The sequence below is a fragment of the Lissotriton helveticus genome, chromosome 10 (genome assembly GCF_964261635.1).
Source record: "Lissotriton helveticus chromosome 10, aLisHel1.1, whole genome shotgun sequence".
Taxonomy (NCBI): domain Eukaryota; kingdom Metazoa; phylum Chordata; class Amphibia; order Caudata; family Salamandridae; genus Lissotriton; species Lissotriton helveticus.
In genome coordinates, this window is record NC_136071.1 from 1,179,446,363 (window position 1) to 1,179,462,149 (window position 15,787).

General features: G+C 48.5%; 1 protein-coding gene across 1 annotated transcript in view; it reads left to right on the forward strand.

The window, feature by feature from the left end:
- HACL1 (2-hydroxyacyl-CoA lyase 1) overlaps positions 1 to 15,787 on the forward strand; it is a 145,665-nt gene that overhangs the window by 32,350 nt on the left and 97,528 nt on the right. Inside the window, exons 3-6 of the mRNA XM_078664032.1 lie at positions 6,276 to 6,316; positions 7,320 to 7,400; positions 9,566 to 9,638; positions 14,294 to 14,371. Coding sequence (XP_078520158.1) covers positions 6,276 to 6,316; positions 7,320 to 7,400; positions 9,566 to 9,638; positions 14,294 to 14,371 — 273 coding nt within the window. The remainder of the gene's footprint in view (positions 1 to 6,275; positions 6,317 to 7,319; positions 7,401 to 9,565; positions 9,639 to 14,293; positions 14,372 to 15,787) is intronic.

Sequence of the window (15,787 nt, forward strand, 5' to 3'; positions counted from 1 at the left end):
CTCTGTACTCCATCAATATTGGTCACCTGGTATGTGGCACCAGGTAAAAGTTGCCTTGAGGGGACTAGACTCTCAGTCACCATAGTGATGCTAGCCCCTGTATCTCTATAGGCCTCAACTTTTATACCATTGATGAGGGGCTCCTGTCTGTACTTGCCCAAAGTGTTGGGACAAGTTGTGAAGTTGGCAAACCCCATGCCAGTCTCACAGACAAGAGTATCTAAGTTTGGGGACCTGGTTAGGCCAGTGTCCCCAGGAACTCCCAAAGTAAATGCACCCAAATTCTTGGGGGCACTCCCACCACCTGGGGGATTACTACTAGTAGTAACAGGAGGTTTGGGGATGTTACTTGGGGGTATGTTTTCCTTATTGTTATTCTTGGGGCAACTGCTGTCAGTTTTTAAATGACCCACCTGTTTACAGGGATAACAATAAGGTTTCTTCTGGTTGTTGGAAGGATTCTGGGACCCACCCCCCTCAGAGGATTTTTGGGGCCCTGATGTGGTTTGATCTGTAGATTTATTCCCACCCTTCTCTTGAGGCTTGGTTGATTCCTTTTTCTGGTCACCACCTTGGTTCTTGGGCCTAATCCTGGTTCTGACCCATTTGTCTGCCCTCTTACCCAATTCTTGTGGAGAGGTCAGATCAGAGTCTACCAGGTGCTGGTGTAATAACTGGTTCTGACAATTATTTAAGACTTGCTCTCTCATAATTAGATTATACAATCCCTTGAAATCAGTAACCTTACTACCCAGTAGCCAGCCTTCCAAAGCCTTAGTGGCACAATCAACAAAGTCAGACCAGTCCTGAGACTGAGTTTTCTGGGTGTCTCTGAACAGCAACCTGTACTGCTCAGTGGTTAAACCAAACCCATCAACCAGTGCATTTTTCAGGACCTGGTAATTGTTAGCATCCTCAACTCTAGTAGTGAGGAGCTTATCTCTACCTTTGCCATCAAAGGAGAGCCACAGTATAGCTGCCCACTGACTCTGGGGAATGCCCTGCACAGTGCAGGCCCTCTCCAAAGCAGCCATCCATTTCTGGATGTCATCCCCTTGCTTAAAGGGGGGCACTATTTTAGTCAGGTGTTTAGTATCTAAACCCTTCTCTCTATCTCTTGGGAGATTGCTGCCACCAGTGGGAGTTAGCCCACTCATCTGCTGCTCTCTTGCCAGGGCAAGCTTCTCTTTGGCCAGGGCAATTTCTTCCCTTTCAATCCTCAGTTCAGCTTGTCTCATCCTAGCCTCATGCTCCCTTCTCTGAGGGGAAGTAAATCTCCTCTGTGGAGGATTCCTTCTCCCCTGAGAAGAGGCATTAGAGTGCAGAGATCTATTGGAGTCCCTAGAAAGAGATCTATCTCTCCTAACTCCAAGGTTAGGCCCACTTCGGGTCAGTACTGGGGGTCCCCCAGATCCTAGCCCAAGTAAGTCTAAGTTGGTCCTAGTTAGCCTTCTGACTACCTCAAGACCCTTGTCTACCTCATCCCCAGAGAGTACCTCCTGATCCTCCTCCTCAACTGCTGAATCAGTGTTGGGGAGGTCTGGATCCCCAGAGGTTCCCTCTAAGGCTGGCATGCTCTCATGTAACTGAGAGAGCTTTCTGGCATCATATGTCTCTAAGAGACCTATCAGAAAGGGAATGGTGGGGTTAGACCCCTGCTTCAGTTTCCTGGAGACACAGAGTTGCCTCATCTCCTGAAAATTGAGAGCTGCATATCTTGAAGTGACCTGTGGAGGGTCAACACTGACCAGGGGAGTCTCAGTAGAGTCCCCCTGAGTCGACATGCTTTTCTAGTGAGGTGTAAGTGGTGCACTTACCTACACTATATGTTTGCCTACTGATCCCTTGCTAGAGTTGTAGTTTAGGGTGTGCTAGGCCCTAGGAGCTACAACAGCTGGTTCAGTAGAACTCAGAGTATTCTAAGCTAAGTTATATGTACCTTTAGTACTTATGTGATCTTTCACAAGATATTCTTAGGGCATGTGTGGTAAAACAACAGCAAGCTCAAATCCCAACCGCTGCTCACCAATGTGAGAAGTTGGCCTGATGTGCAGTGTTCACTATTCTAGTGATCACTATATATCAGTCCAAACAACCCTTATTGATGATTGGTTGTAAGTCAACCTTATAGACCAGCTATCCTAGTAGCATGGATACGAGCAGTCTAAGGCTAAGACTCTAGAGGGCGTGTTAAGCCAGCTGTTTTACCATCACATTACCCCTTGAACACCCAGTGAAAGGACACCACACAAGTGTTATGAAAATAAACAGTGTATTTATTAGAATCACAACAACCCTGTACTCTTTATGAGGACAGGGTGCTAGGCACACAACAAAACTCTTACGAAAATACTTTTAAGTTAGCACGTTACACAAATGCCCGAGGGGCACGAAAAACCATATACGCTAAAAGTGGAATGCGAATTACTAGCAGGTAAGTAACAGTTCTAATAGGCTTTGGAATCGCTAGGACTGGACTAGGGAATCGTTAGATTACTACTAGGAGGCCTAGGGGACTCGGGTGCAGAGTGTGCACTCTCACGCGGGATGCGGGACAAAGTCTATGGGAGCTAGAATTCACAAAGTTAGTGTTCACGGGCGAACCCGACCTGGTAGGGAGAAAACGACAGTGGATCCTGACCCTTGGGTAGTGAGGCTATGCTGGGACACCGGAGTGCCGAAGTTACCTAGCCCAGGGGCTGCAGCTGCATAGGTCTGAAAAGACGTCGGGGATCTCGTTGCCGGACCAGGAGCCTGGAAGGAAGAAGTTGCTGGCAGGCGACCAGTGAAGGAAAGTTCGATGGATCCAAGCCTGGATCAAGGAAGAAGAAAACCTGAAAGCAGAGGGGACCAAGTTCTTGAATCACTAGCCAGTGATTAAGTGGGCACCAGGATGGCACCGGGCGAAGTCACCGCAGTCAGGTGAGTGGGCGCTGCTGGGCTCTGCAGTCTCTCGGACCAGGAGGCGTTGTCGGCGACCAGGATGGAGGTGCGAGCTGTCCCACGATGGATGAAGTCGTTGGCGTCGAAGTTACCCAGGATTGGGCAACAAGCCTTGGCTAATTCAAGCCCACGCGGTGGACTCAAAATGGCGTCTTGAGTGGACCAGGAGGGTCCGGGGTGCTCCTCTTCGGGAAGGGAGCAAGGGCCAGTCTGGAGCAACCAGACCAGCAGCAGAAATGTCGTCGGGCGTCGTCAGGAAGGCCACAAGCCAACGGGCTAGTAGCCAAACAACGCGGTGAGCAGCGGAAAGCAGAAGGGCCCCACGCAGATCGTGGAGATGCTGGGGGGCTGCACTTCGGAACTGGAGCTGCTCAGAGTCGGGGCTTCTCGGACCCCAAAGCACTCACCAGTAGATTACTCGGCGGGCTTGCTGGAAAGAAGTCGTGCAGTCTTGAAGATGGCCGGTCCCTTGAGGTCTCGTCGCACCCACGGTTCTCAGCTTGGCTGTAGAGGTGGGTAGAGGTCAGAGGTGCCAGGGAAGCCGGTTCTCGTCGAGCTGGGCAGTCGGATTCCGGAGGAAGGACTTGCAGCAGACCGCAGTGTTCTTAGATGGTGCCTGCGGATGCAGGGTGACTACTCCTTAGTCACAAGGGAGAATCTTGAAGAAGGAAATCTTGAAGTCCTTTCGCAGAAAGTCGTGTCTTGATTCCAAAGATGATCTGATTTGGAAGGGGGCCAGTCTCTACCTTTATCCTGTAAAAAGGGGCTGGCACGCGACTAAGTCCTGCCCTAGGGGTGGGACTAGGAGGGGGGTGGTTACACCCCCTTCCTTGGCGGGCTTTTCCCCAGCACAGGGTCTGGAGTGACCCTGGAACTGGTTCCAGCCAGCCTATGCACAGTGAGCACCGGGGTGCCACGTGCAGTCACCTTCCTCTAAAGCCCTGCCTACCTACAATACACAAAACCCTGTCTGGGACGGTGCTGGCACCGCCCCTGGCAGGAAACCCTTTGTCCTTATCTCCTGCTCTGGGAGGACTCCCAGCAGCAGGAGGGCAGACTTGTGTCTCGGTGGCAGCATCCATTTTGTGGATGCTAAGGCTCTGTCTGACTTTTAACCGGGTTATAGGTTACAGGCATGTCGTGTCCCTCTAGAAGGGTGGAATGCTAACCCCGTCGCCAGAATTGGCGAGGGGTTAGTATTCCAATTTGTATGACACCTTACTCGACATGTTTTGATAAAGCGATACCAGAGTTGGCACATAACCGCGAGGATTATAATGCACTTAAGAGTATATGGTATGCGATATCATGGAAACGGCTAAGGGATGGATCCCGAAAGCCGCAGACAGGCTCAGCTCATGCTAGAGCACCATCTCACACGATTCCAAGCACTCTGCCTTCAGGATTGTTAAGGCCTGCCATAGGAGTGACTGATAGGAGATCTGTGTGTCCATTTTAGGGTTAGATATAGGTATACTATATCTAAAGCAAAGGGTGATTACACCACCTTGCCCCAGCTGTCAAGCAGCCAGTTGTGTCAGATTTGGATGGCCAGCCAGGGGTGGCATAATACATGCTGCAGCCCCTGGTAGGCCCTGGGTACACCTATGCCCTGGGTACCTAAGGTACACTGTACAGGGACTGGTAAGGTGACTCAGTATCCAATTTAGATATGTACCTAAGGTACATGGAATCCATTTTACAGAGAGAGCAGTAGGCCTGGGGTCCTGAATAGCAGGGCCCCAGGTCAACTAAGTCAGAAAACCAGCAAAACACCAGGCAAAAAGTTGGGGGCAACCATAGTCAGGGGTCAACCTTCCTACAACTGGTCATGAAAATGTAAGTGTGGCTCACTGGTTAGAGGAGGCAGACCCTGAAGCAGAGGTCAGACCCGGGACCAGGGTTCAATTCCCGATGCAGCAGGGTCTTGAGCCCAAATGTCCACTGACTCGATAATTCTCGCTTCGGTGCCTACTCGAATCACGGGTTCACACTCTGACACTCTGGGCAATAGCTTGCTTAATCTCCACTATGGCCCCCCCCCCCCCGCGGCGGGATGTCTGGCTTTCACCTTGGGGATGCCCACTACGGGTATCTCACAGGGAAAAGCCAGGACGGGTTCCCAAAGCAAGCGCCTTGAGACCTTGCGGTGAAAAGGCGCATATAAGAACCTTTGACATTTACATTTACATTTACATTGACATCCAATCTGATGGCTTCTTCATGTGGTCTCTAGTAGCCACTGGCCATCGGAGTGACTGTAAAGCTTCCTTATCCATCTTTGGTCCCCCTTGTGTACCTTTGCCCTCCTTTTGAGGGGCTGTTGTTGTGCATAGCTGTTGCGATTGCTGTAGAGGTGTAAGAATACTGGTAGAGATGGTCCTTTAGGTCTAGACCCTACACCCTCCATTGCACACAGCTTTGACCACATCAAGGATGCATCTGTCCTTTGTGCACAGCAGACAGACCGGGGAGTGAGTTGAGGTCACGCGTGATGAGGGTGATGGAGCAGTGTGGGAGTAGACATTGAGAGCGGGTCAGGAGAACGGCTTGCTGGTGAGAAGTGAGTTAGAGATGGGGAACAAGCCTGAAAATGACTGTATTATTTGAAGATTGTCTTGCTAAACTGAATTTTGTTCTGCTAACATTTGCTCCATTTCTTCTGAACTGTTTTATGAAGGAGACAGGATTCATGAAGGCCTTTGTGTGGTTACCTTCCTTGGAGCTGGACCTGGGTTTTGTAACCACTATAATGGGTTAGGGCTTCTATGGCTAACAGTTTGACTGAACCCAAACTGCCATGCTGAGTGCGGGTTAATATTAAAAGACGTGTTTGTCCCCCTTACTGTTAACATATAGCGGTGGGCCATCTCCTTGGTAGTCTCCAGGGGCCACTGGCCATGCTACTTTCTTTTCGCCAACCCACATGAGTGTCCCGGGATGGGGGTGCACGTTGCCATTGTCTTCCGCAGTGGAGTGCGGTGTCTTGGGGTTCCTTAGTAGTACTTTCACTGGCTCTGCTTGGAGTTAACTTTCTTACTTTCCACTCTGCGAGTTGTCGTCTTTTCACCAACATAAGAAGTCTCTAGGGTGTCATGTGTTATATATTTATAAAGAGTGTGGCACGTTGTCCATTGGTCTTCAGAGCCCTGTAGACCAGAAGAAGCAAAGGCGCTTGCCTGATGGGCTTGCTGAGCACTGCACCATTTTCTGTTGTCACCTCTTGGAATATTGGAAAATGTAACCAAGTCTTGTTCTGTATGAAAGTTTGAGCTGAAATGAAATACAGAAAATTCTTTAAAAATAAGTCTTTTTATTATTGTTCCTTGCAGGCGTGTTATGCTGCTTCTGCTATAGGGTACCTGACAGGCCGGTAAGATGTGAACCGTTCACGTTTCTTTTGTGTTTGTGGAAATGTTTCTTACTAGAGAAGGTTTGGTTTAATACAGTGTCATAGAAGGGGGATGGGGCGCATGAACCCAGAGATGTTGGTGCCCAAGCTGGCACGGTCACCCATGACTAGACTTCTTCTTGCTTTGTGATGGTGGGCACCAAGGCTGAAGTTTCTTAAGCAGATTCAGTGAAAGGATGAACTTCGCCTGGACAATCCTTGTTTTTAAAGAATTAGAAGTCTAGGATTTCCTCCAAAACTATTTGGGTACCTAGAAAGTTCATGGGTGTATCTGATAAACTCCCAATAACATTGGTTACCAGGAAATGCATAGAGCATGTAGACATCTGGGAGGTGCAGAGCGCACATGCACTGAGTACATATGAACAGCTCGAAGGACCTGGGTTCCTAGGACGCCACAACTGCCTAGACTTTTCTTTCTATTCCATTTGTCTTCACCTCTCTTGTCTTGACTCGCTTTCCATTTGGACCCCTCTGCATCTCTGCTGTTTTGACACATCCTCTTGTTTCAACACTTGTTGCCTTTTCAATGCTGGGTTGTATCTCCCCACCGCTTGATTGGATTTTAACCTTCTTCAACTCCTGCTTGATTCGCTTCAGTTCCTTCCTCATCTTTCTATTTGCCCCTTCATCTTTTTGGCTGCTTCATGTTCTTTATGGCTGAAGATGCGTTTTCCTGAACAGGAGCAAACGTCCCCACTTGGCACACCCTTAACCAATTAATTAGTAAATCTCTTTGTACTGTATAAGTTCATTATAGATCAAAAAATGAACCCTAATTTCCTTTATTATTAACGTCGAATTCATCCCAAGAATGTATGCCTAGCTCTATACTATAGATGAAATCGACGTCCATAATAAAAGGAATTAAAGAAAATGTTAGTAAAATTTTGGGATACTCTAAAGCGTTGGAATCTTTTTTGTTTTATCCCATGTTCACTTCTCTATTTTCTTTTGTTTATAGACCCGGCGCCTGCCTCGTCGTCTCTGGCCCTGGCCTCATCAACGCTCTAAGCGGAATGGCCAACGCGAACGAGAACTGCTGGTAATATCAGCCAAACAGGATATATTTTGATCTCATAAAAAGTGTTGTTTGTGGTGGGTCAGTATGAAGACCATGCCTGCTTTGTGTAGGTAGCGATGACTTCTGTATGATTGACAAGTTCCTTAATTAGATGTAAGAGAATTTAACTAAGGAGAGTTAACCTGCGGAAATGTACATTTTAAAGTACTGGTGTGACCAATATTACCCATAAACAATATTTTGTTTTCCATACAAATAAACTACTAAGGTTTTTACGTGGAAGTTGGATTTCTGCCTTGAAAGTGTTAGCATTATTGTGTGGGACTTTAGAAAAATAAGTCTTCCATTAAAAGCCAAAATTAAAGGTCACATGTTTAAATGATAAAAGACCAGACTGTCTCAATATCAGTCATTGGAGTTTTGCCCAAAGTTCTTAGTGTAATCTATCAAGTTTGCCAGTATCTTGGAGGCTTCCGGAAAAGTGATGTCCCTGTGGTCACCTTGCGTGCTTGTCTCTGTAGTTTACATTGATGTTCAAGCAGCAAGGCTGACATCCTGCTGGCATATTTTGTCAAGTTCCCCCCTAATTGCGCATAACTTTTTTGAGTCTCACCCTTTTATCAACTCCCTCTCAAACCTTGATAGTGTCTGAAAATACCTATACTTACTACTCCTGGCGTACCTGCATAGTACAAGAACCATTAATAGTGATCTAGTCCTTGGAGATAAATTTACGACTGAGTTAATGTGCACTTGTCTTTGTGTGGGTCCTGTCCACAGGGTTCTGGAGTCGAGAGGTGATTAACCATTTTCTTCCAGTATGCTCAAAACCATAAGATATTTTGCCATGGGGAGTCATTTGAACTGCAGCTTCAGGATCGGTTGCTACGTTTGTGCTGGTCATGTTGTTTGAATTTTGAATTTTAAAATATTTGTAGAGCGCTCTTATACCGGAACGGTTTCATGCCGCTAGATAGCTATGGATCAGTGGAGGCGAAGAAGGGGGCTAGGCTGCTACAGATCTGGAGAACAAGAAGGTCTTCAGTGACTTGCGAAATTCCAGATAGGAAGATGACGTCCTGAGATCAAGCGGGAGTGAGTTCCAAAAGGATGGAGCCAGCACTGCAAATCTAGCCCCCCCGGACTTCTGTTTCCTGAAGCGGGGAACTGACAAGAGGGCCAGGTGGGTGGAACGAAGCTCTCTGGAAGGGAGGTAAGGGGAGATGGCTTCACACAGGAAGACGGGGCGGTCCCTGATCTAGCCTGATAGGTGATGCAGCCCAGCTTAAAGAGGGCCCTCTCCCTCACTGGAAGCCAATGCAGAGACTGCAGCAGGGGGGTCGTGTGGTTGGACCTGGGGAGCCCGTAAATCAGGCGGGCCGCCTGATTTTGAATCAGCTGAAGCCGACGGATCAAGTAGGCCGGCGCGCCATTGTAGATTACATTCCCGTAGTCAAGGCGCGAAAGCACCATGGCCATGAGAATGAGTTTGAGTGCAGCGGCAGTGAAGAAGCGGGAGACCCGAAGGGAGAAGAAGCAAGCAGACACCACTGAACTGGTCTGCGCATGGAGAGTGAGCAGGGGATTGATGAAGATGCCTAGGGTTTTGACTTTGGGGACTGGAAGGGGGGGAGGGCCAAGGGAAGGGGGCCAGAAGGAAGAGGACCAGGGACTGCAACCACCCCCCGTCAGGACCAATTCGGTCTTGTCCGGGTTTAACTTGAGGTGGTTGCAGTTCATCCACCCTTGGATAAAAAGCATAACCTTCTGGAAATTAGAGGACGAAGAAGGGGAGGAGGAGAGATTGAAAATAAGTTGGAGGTCATCGGCGTAATTAAACACCGAGACCTCCATCTGCTGCAAAGAAAAAATGAGGGGTGAAATGTATACATGGAATAGCAAGGGGGACAGGGAAGAGCCTTGGGGGACTCCGCATGTCACCCTCCTAAGTGGAGCAGTGAAGTTGGCAAGATGAACAGCCTGCTCCCTGTCCATCAGAAAAGAACGGAGCCAGGCAAAGGCCGTGCCCCCAATGCCCGCCGCTTCGACACGGGTCAACAAGATGTCATGGTCCACCGTGTCGAACGCGGCGGACAGATCTAACAGGACCAGGACCTGTCATTTTTAGCATCTTGTGCTCTTATTCTATCCTTCCTCCATTAAAGTGATGCTTCTTTTTGTTTCAGGCCGGTGCTGGTTATCGGGGGCTCTTCAGATAGAAACCAGGAGACGTTGGGGGCGTTCCAGGAATTCCCTCAGGTAAGTCGCCAAAATGTGCCCCCACCACTGGAGCCTGTTCTGCCGCATCGAATGATTACGATACTCGGATACCCCTCTCCGTCGTGTCTATACAGAGGGTACTGAGCACATCATTTCATTCTCTCTCTGTCTTCCTCTCTTCTAAGAGACCCTGAGCGAGTCACCGCGTATCCCTGTTGAAGCCTTACTGCGAGAAAATGGGATGTATTATATAGTGTGGCTGTGCAGCCTCACTGTTAAATGCTCTTACCAACCTCTTTAGGAGCCTTAGGTTTGTTGGTCAAATGTGCGGCTCAACCCTGGGTAGCTGTGGCTCTGAGCAGCAAAACCTGCACAAAGGAACATGTGTAAAGCATTTAAACCGCACCAGACCAAGAAAGTGAAGAAGAAATTGACAAGACACAAAAGAAATCCGACACCAGTTTATAAAAATAGACTATATTTTCAGACACCACAATGAAAAAAAATCCACCAGAGGTTTCTGGTTTAGAGATTTGTAATTTAAAAGATATAGTAAATAAAAGCATTTTACTCAACTGTTAACAAACCTTGGTAAATTCAACACATTTGACACCTAAAAAACTTTTACACTAAAACGTTTGGACTAGCTGTAATGGGGCCACTCGGAGTGATTATAGGCATCCAACTCCAGTAGGGAACCAGTCAGGGGGACCACCAAGGTTCAGAAACAGCCACCTTAGCAGGTGAAGCAATCTTCAGTCAGTTGCAGGAACCTTTATCCTTTGCAGGGCTTTCCTAAAGGAGGGATCCTGGTGCAAGGGATAAAGGATGCTGTAGATGAGACGCAGTGCGGTCGACAGGAGTCTTACTGCGAAGGGGGTGAGATGATCCTGGTCACAGGGTCTACGGCTGCGAAGTCCTATCAGTGCTGGCAAAAGTCCAGTCTCCACTGGACTACCAGTCACCAGCCAATCCTTCCTGGGTCGATAACTCATCCTCTGCGGGTCCCAGCTGCTCCCCTGGGTCATCAAACTCTGGTGCAATTTTGTGTGTCTGGTCCTGGTGCTGCAGGACGGCGGTTGGCTGTGGGTTGAAGAATTTCGGCTACCAACTTGCCCCAGCAGGCTTCTTCAGCTGTTATGTCCCTGTGCTGCGAACAGGAGGCCGGTCAGCTGGCCCTTGGAGTCTCTTGGCTTTGGCTGGGTTCTGGAGATGACCGTTCCTTGGGAAGGACATAGCAGGCACAGTCCCTCTCCTTTGCTAGCGGTATGGTGCGGCAGGTACAATCCACGACAGTGCAGTCTCTCTTTGCCGGTTCCATGGATTAGCAGGACAGTCCTCCTCTGTCCGTCTTCCAGTCTAGTCAAGTACTGAGTTTGGGGTGCCATACTTATGCTCCGAAAATGCCCTCAAGGTTGGGTGTGGTAGGTAGCCAGTGGACTACCAGGTTCCTTCTTACTTGATGACCACTAACTGCAATGTGTGGCATTTTGGCATCTCTGGATGCACTGTTCCGCAAACTTTGAATATGGCAGGACCCCTCTTATGGAGTGTGGAGCTCCCTGGACGAACCTAGAGTTGTGGCTACTAAGGGTTCTACACGCCCTTGGAAAGCCTGTTTTGGCAACTGACTTTCCCTCTCCTGTTTCTAATGCCAGCCTGTCTGCCTGAACAATGGAGCAGTCCTTCTCCCAAGTTTCACCCATTTGCCTGTAAAAGGCGGCTTCTCCTTCAACGTCCTCTCAAGCTTGGCAGAAGTTCAGTCATCCGTGAGCTATCAGTCTGCCCGATAGAGCGATTTAGCATATTTCTTCTTATTTGGCCACTGCTTGCATTTTGGGTGACCTGGCTGAACTCTGACAACACTCCCAGGTACAGCAGACTCTGGGGCAACTGTTAACATTGGGTCCTGATATTTTGGGCTGCACGGCGGCAAGGAGTGGCGAATGAAGAGTCTGAGCTTTCAACTCGCCGCAGCAGGCTTTTTCAGCGGTTGTGGGCCTGCGCTGTGAACAGGAGGTCAGGCAACTGACCCTTGGAGTCTCTTGCTGTGGCTGGGCTCAGCAGTCCACTTCTCCATAAGGAGGATACAGTAGCACAGTCCTTCGTCTTTTTAGTGCCACCAGGTAGAGCAGATGCAGTGCTTGTCAATCAATCAAGTTGTGCTTTTAGAGCGCAGCTTATCCCCCTGGAGGGTATTTAGGTTCTGTGCTGAAGGCATCAGTCGAAAAGCCAGGTCTTGAGTGCCTTCTTGAAGTTGGTCAGCGAGGGTGCAGTGTGGAGGTGAAGGGGGAGGGGGGTTCCAGGCTTTGGGGTGAGGTGGGAGAAGGAGCGTCCTCAGGAGCGGCAACAGCAGAGACCTGGTACATGATGCTGTAGTGTCTCTTTGCTGGGTCCTTGTTGCAGTAGGGCAGTCCCTCTTCCGTCCTCTTCTCCAGTCCAACGAGATCGGAGTTTTGGGTACCAAGGTGCTGTTTTTATGCCCAGAAAATGACCTCGAGGGATGTTGTGATCTCTAACCAATGAGCTCCAGGTTCCCTCCCATCTGATGACCACTTTCTGTGAAGTGTGGCATCTAGCTATCCCAGAGGTCTCTATTCTGCCCGCTCTCAAGATGGCAGAAGGCCACTCTCGGCGTGTAGTGTTTCCTAGCCCAACCCAGAGGTGTGGCTACCAAGGGAGTAACATGCCACTAAAAAAAATGGTTTGACAACTAGTTTCCACTTTCTGTCCAGAGTGCCAACCTGTTTACGTAAACAATAGAGTCGCCCATCTCCCATGTGGTCACCATTTGCCCTTCAGGGCGAGGTAACACAGGTTTCTATTGTATCCTTTCCTGGGAGTCGTTTGCACGTCTCTCCAGTTGGCAGAAAGCGGTCACCGATACAGTCGGCACAGGAAACTTTGGAACGACAACGTGGCAACTTTGTAAAAGTTACACACCACAACAAGTTACATTAATTTCAACTTGAGTATCAGGTCATGCGTACTGTAGGAAGCTGTTTGATACCTTACAGTACTATCTTTAGTAGACCTGGTCAGAAGTTAGCAAGGCCGAGGTGTCACCTTGTAACACTGCACTCACCAATGGGGCTACTAGCCTTCTTCATGGTAAAAATGACAATAGGAGGTTTTTACAGTTGAAACATGTAAAAGTACATGTTCCACATTCTAACATACAGTACCTGGCCTCAGGGCTCGATAGGCCTACCTTAGAGGTGACTTACATATATTAAAAAGGATGGATTGAGGTTTGGCATAGTCGATTTAGCAGTTTAAACGGCCCTTCCAGTCTGCAGTGGCAGACTGGGAGCCATATTCTGCCTTTGTCACACACATGGTGGCACAACCAGTGCTGCACCCCCTGGGGTGCCCTCTAACTTACTGGGTCTTGGGTACCATATAATAGGGGCTTACAAGTAAGTCAGTGGACTCTAATTTGGGATAGCCAATTCACCATACCTTTTGTAATAGGTTAGAGCACTGGGGTCTGGTAACAGGCCTCGGTGCACTTTCAGTGTCGAAAAACCATCAGTTTTAGTCAAAAACCTTGGGGTGACCTTACAAAAAGAAGCATTTCTTTACAAGGGTCCATTATAAACAATCCTGACCTCTCTGGGAGAGTGTTAACAATAAACAAAATAGACTTCCCTGGAGCGGCATTCATAGTAAACAATACAAATATCACTGGACCAGGGTACTATCTTGTCAAGCAGGTAACAAAGCTCAAAGGTCATAATGAACAATAGAAACAACACTGGAACAGTGTGCCACCTTCTCAAGGTCACAGCGAAACAAAAGGGGGTGATGGACGGAGCGTTGGAGCAAATCAAACACTCACCCCCAGTCAACTGATCTGGGTTTAATCCATCACCATTCTTTAGCTCACTCCACCACCCCAGTTCAGACATGGCCATATGCAAATCAGTCTGACCCTGTGCCTCATGGGAACAGTCCAGCCCGAACTGCCAAGCCATGTCTTCCCTGGACCGGAAACAAGCTTCCGAGGACCGGTTTCAGATTCATAATCCTTATCAGCCAGGCTATCTTGAATCCAGTGGCCAAGTGAGCAAGGGTCACGCCACAACACAGCCATTCATGAACTTCATAACGAACAATACAGACAACATTGGGACACTCTACCACCCTCTGAAGGAAATAACCACAACACGGTCATTTGTGGAGTGCATAACAATACAGACAACATTGGGACAGTGTGCCACCTTCTCAAGGAGGTTATCGCACCTCAGCCATTCATGAAATTCATAACAAACAATACAGACATCATTGGGACAGTGTACGACATTACTTAGGAGGTAACCTCCCTGCAGTCATTCACGTAGTTCCAAACAAAACGATACAAACATCACCGGGACAGTGTTCATAATAAACATTACAGAAATCACTGGAATAGTGTCCCTAATTCATAATAAACAATACAAACATCACGGGGAATACAGACATAAATGGGACAGTGTTCCTGACAAACAATAGAGGCATCCATGGACAATGTTCTTTATAAACAATAAATAGGTCACTGGGACAGTGTTCAATATGAAGAATAAACAAGTCACTGGGACCGTGTTCATTATAAACAGTAAGACCCTGCAGAGAGGGAGAGTTCTATGAAATATCATTTTAACAAGTGTTTGCTTCCTTAATTATAAAGAGATTATCCTTTCTCTTTTCTGCAGGTTGAAGCTTGCAGGTTGTACAGCAAGTTTTCTGCCAGACCCAGCAGTTTGGAAGCGATTCCCCACGTCATCGAGAAGGTAATGGCCTCAGACATTCCCTCTGTGAAACAGCAAGGTGGCGACAGGCCTCGCGGACTAAGGGGTGGTCTCTGCATGGTGCAGGTGCTTACCCACCTGCCCCGCGCTCTGAGAGGTGGTCTGTGCATGGTACAGGTGCTTACCCACCTTCTTATGGTCTGTCTGGGGTGGGATACAGCCAATTTATCTATTTTATAATATTCTGCTGGTGGAAAGATCACAGGCCATGCCCTGGGAGTCTGCAGGGGCTGAGGGATTAGGCTGTGCTCCCTCTGGGTGTCTGCTAGTAGACCAGGTTGGGGTTAGTCAGGAAACCTAAACTTGCTCCACATGGCAGGAAGCTGTGCCTAGAATGGGGTCCTGGTCGCCCACCTGAAAGCAGCCCCCTCGCCTGCTGACCTCCTTTAAAATGCAAGATGAGCCCCATGGCCAGTTTCCAAGTCCTCAATTTTGAGGGCTGGTGATGTGCCCTGTTAAGTTTCATATGTGGGGTCTGGTGTATGGGCCATATGAGTGCTCCTTCTTTCCGCAGCTGTGTGGAGTTGTCAGATCCTCCTTGTTCCCTTCTTCACACTATCAGCAGCGCTTGGGGTACGGGCATTGTTTCAAGGCACTTTCCTGACTTGGGATGTGATCAAAGACTGCTGCTGAGAGCCACCCACATTTAGCTGGGCCTTCTGGAACAACCCCAACATTATTTCAGAGGTGGGCTTGGTTCTTGTTCTCCAGGCTAAATCCACCAAGAGTATTGCATTACATTCTAAACCCCCTGTGTCTGCAAAAGAGCACCCTAATACAGCATGGTTTAACTTCAGTGTACTAGTAGCCCAGGAGGTGGGGGAGGGGGGTCATTTTAAAGATCTGGTCATCATCCTTCAAGTAAATCCTATTTTTTATCAGTGATTTACACTGTTGTGTGTGAATGGCTAGCACGCGTGCACATGCAACTTCACGTGCAGTGTCACATGATGCGTTCACTCACTTGCAATCACAGCCAGACTACCCTGCAGCCCAGTCCTTCACAAACTTGCGCTGACCTAATCCGAGATCTTACAAGACTTAAATGGTGTCTCAGGTTGGAAAAAAAAAAACCTGACCATGAACGCCATTGGACCAAGACCAGATTATTCCATGTTTTAACTGACAAAATATTGAGCTGTGACTGAGAGCGAGAAGGAGAAGCCACCTGACAGTATAAGGTCCTTGTTCATATTCAGCAGGACACACACTTGCACTCCTGTTGAGTTATGTTACCAAGGGGCCGATTATGATTGCGGATAATCCGCATCCTCCGGGCCGGCGGAAGCCACCGCCGGCCCGGAGGATGCACATTATCCGCTGCGGACAGGAAAAAGACCCCCCATCAGATTAGGATGGCTGGGGGATCTTTTTTCCGTCCGCAGCTTTTCCGCCGCG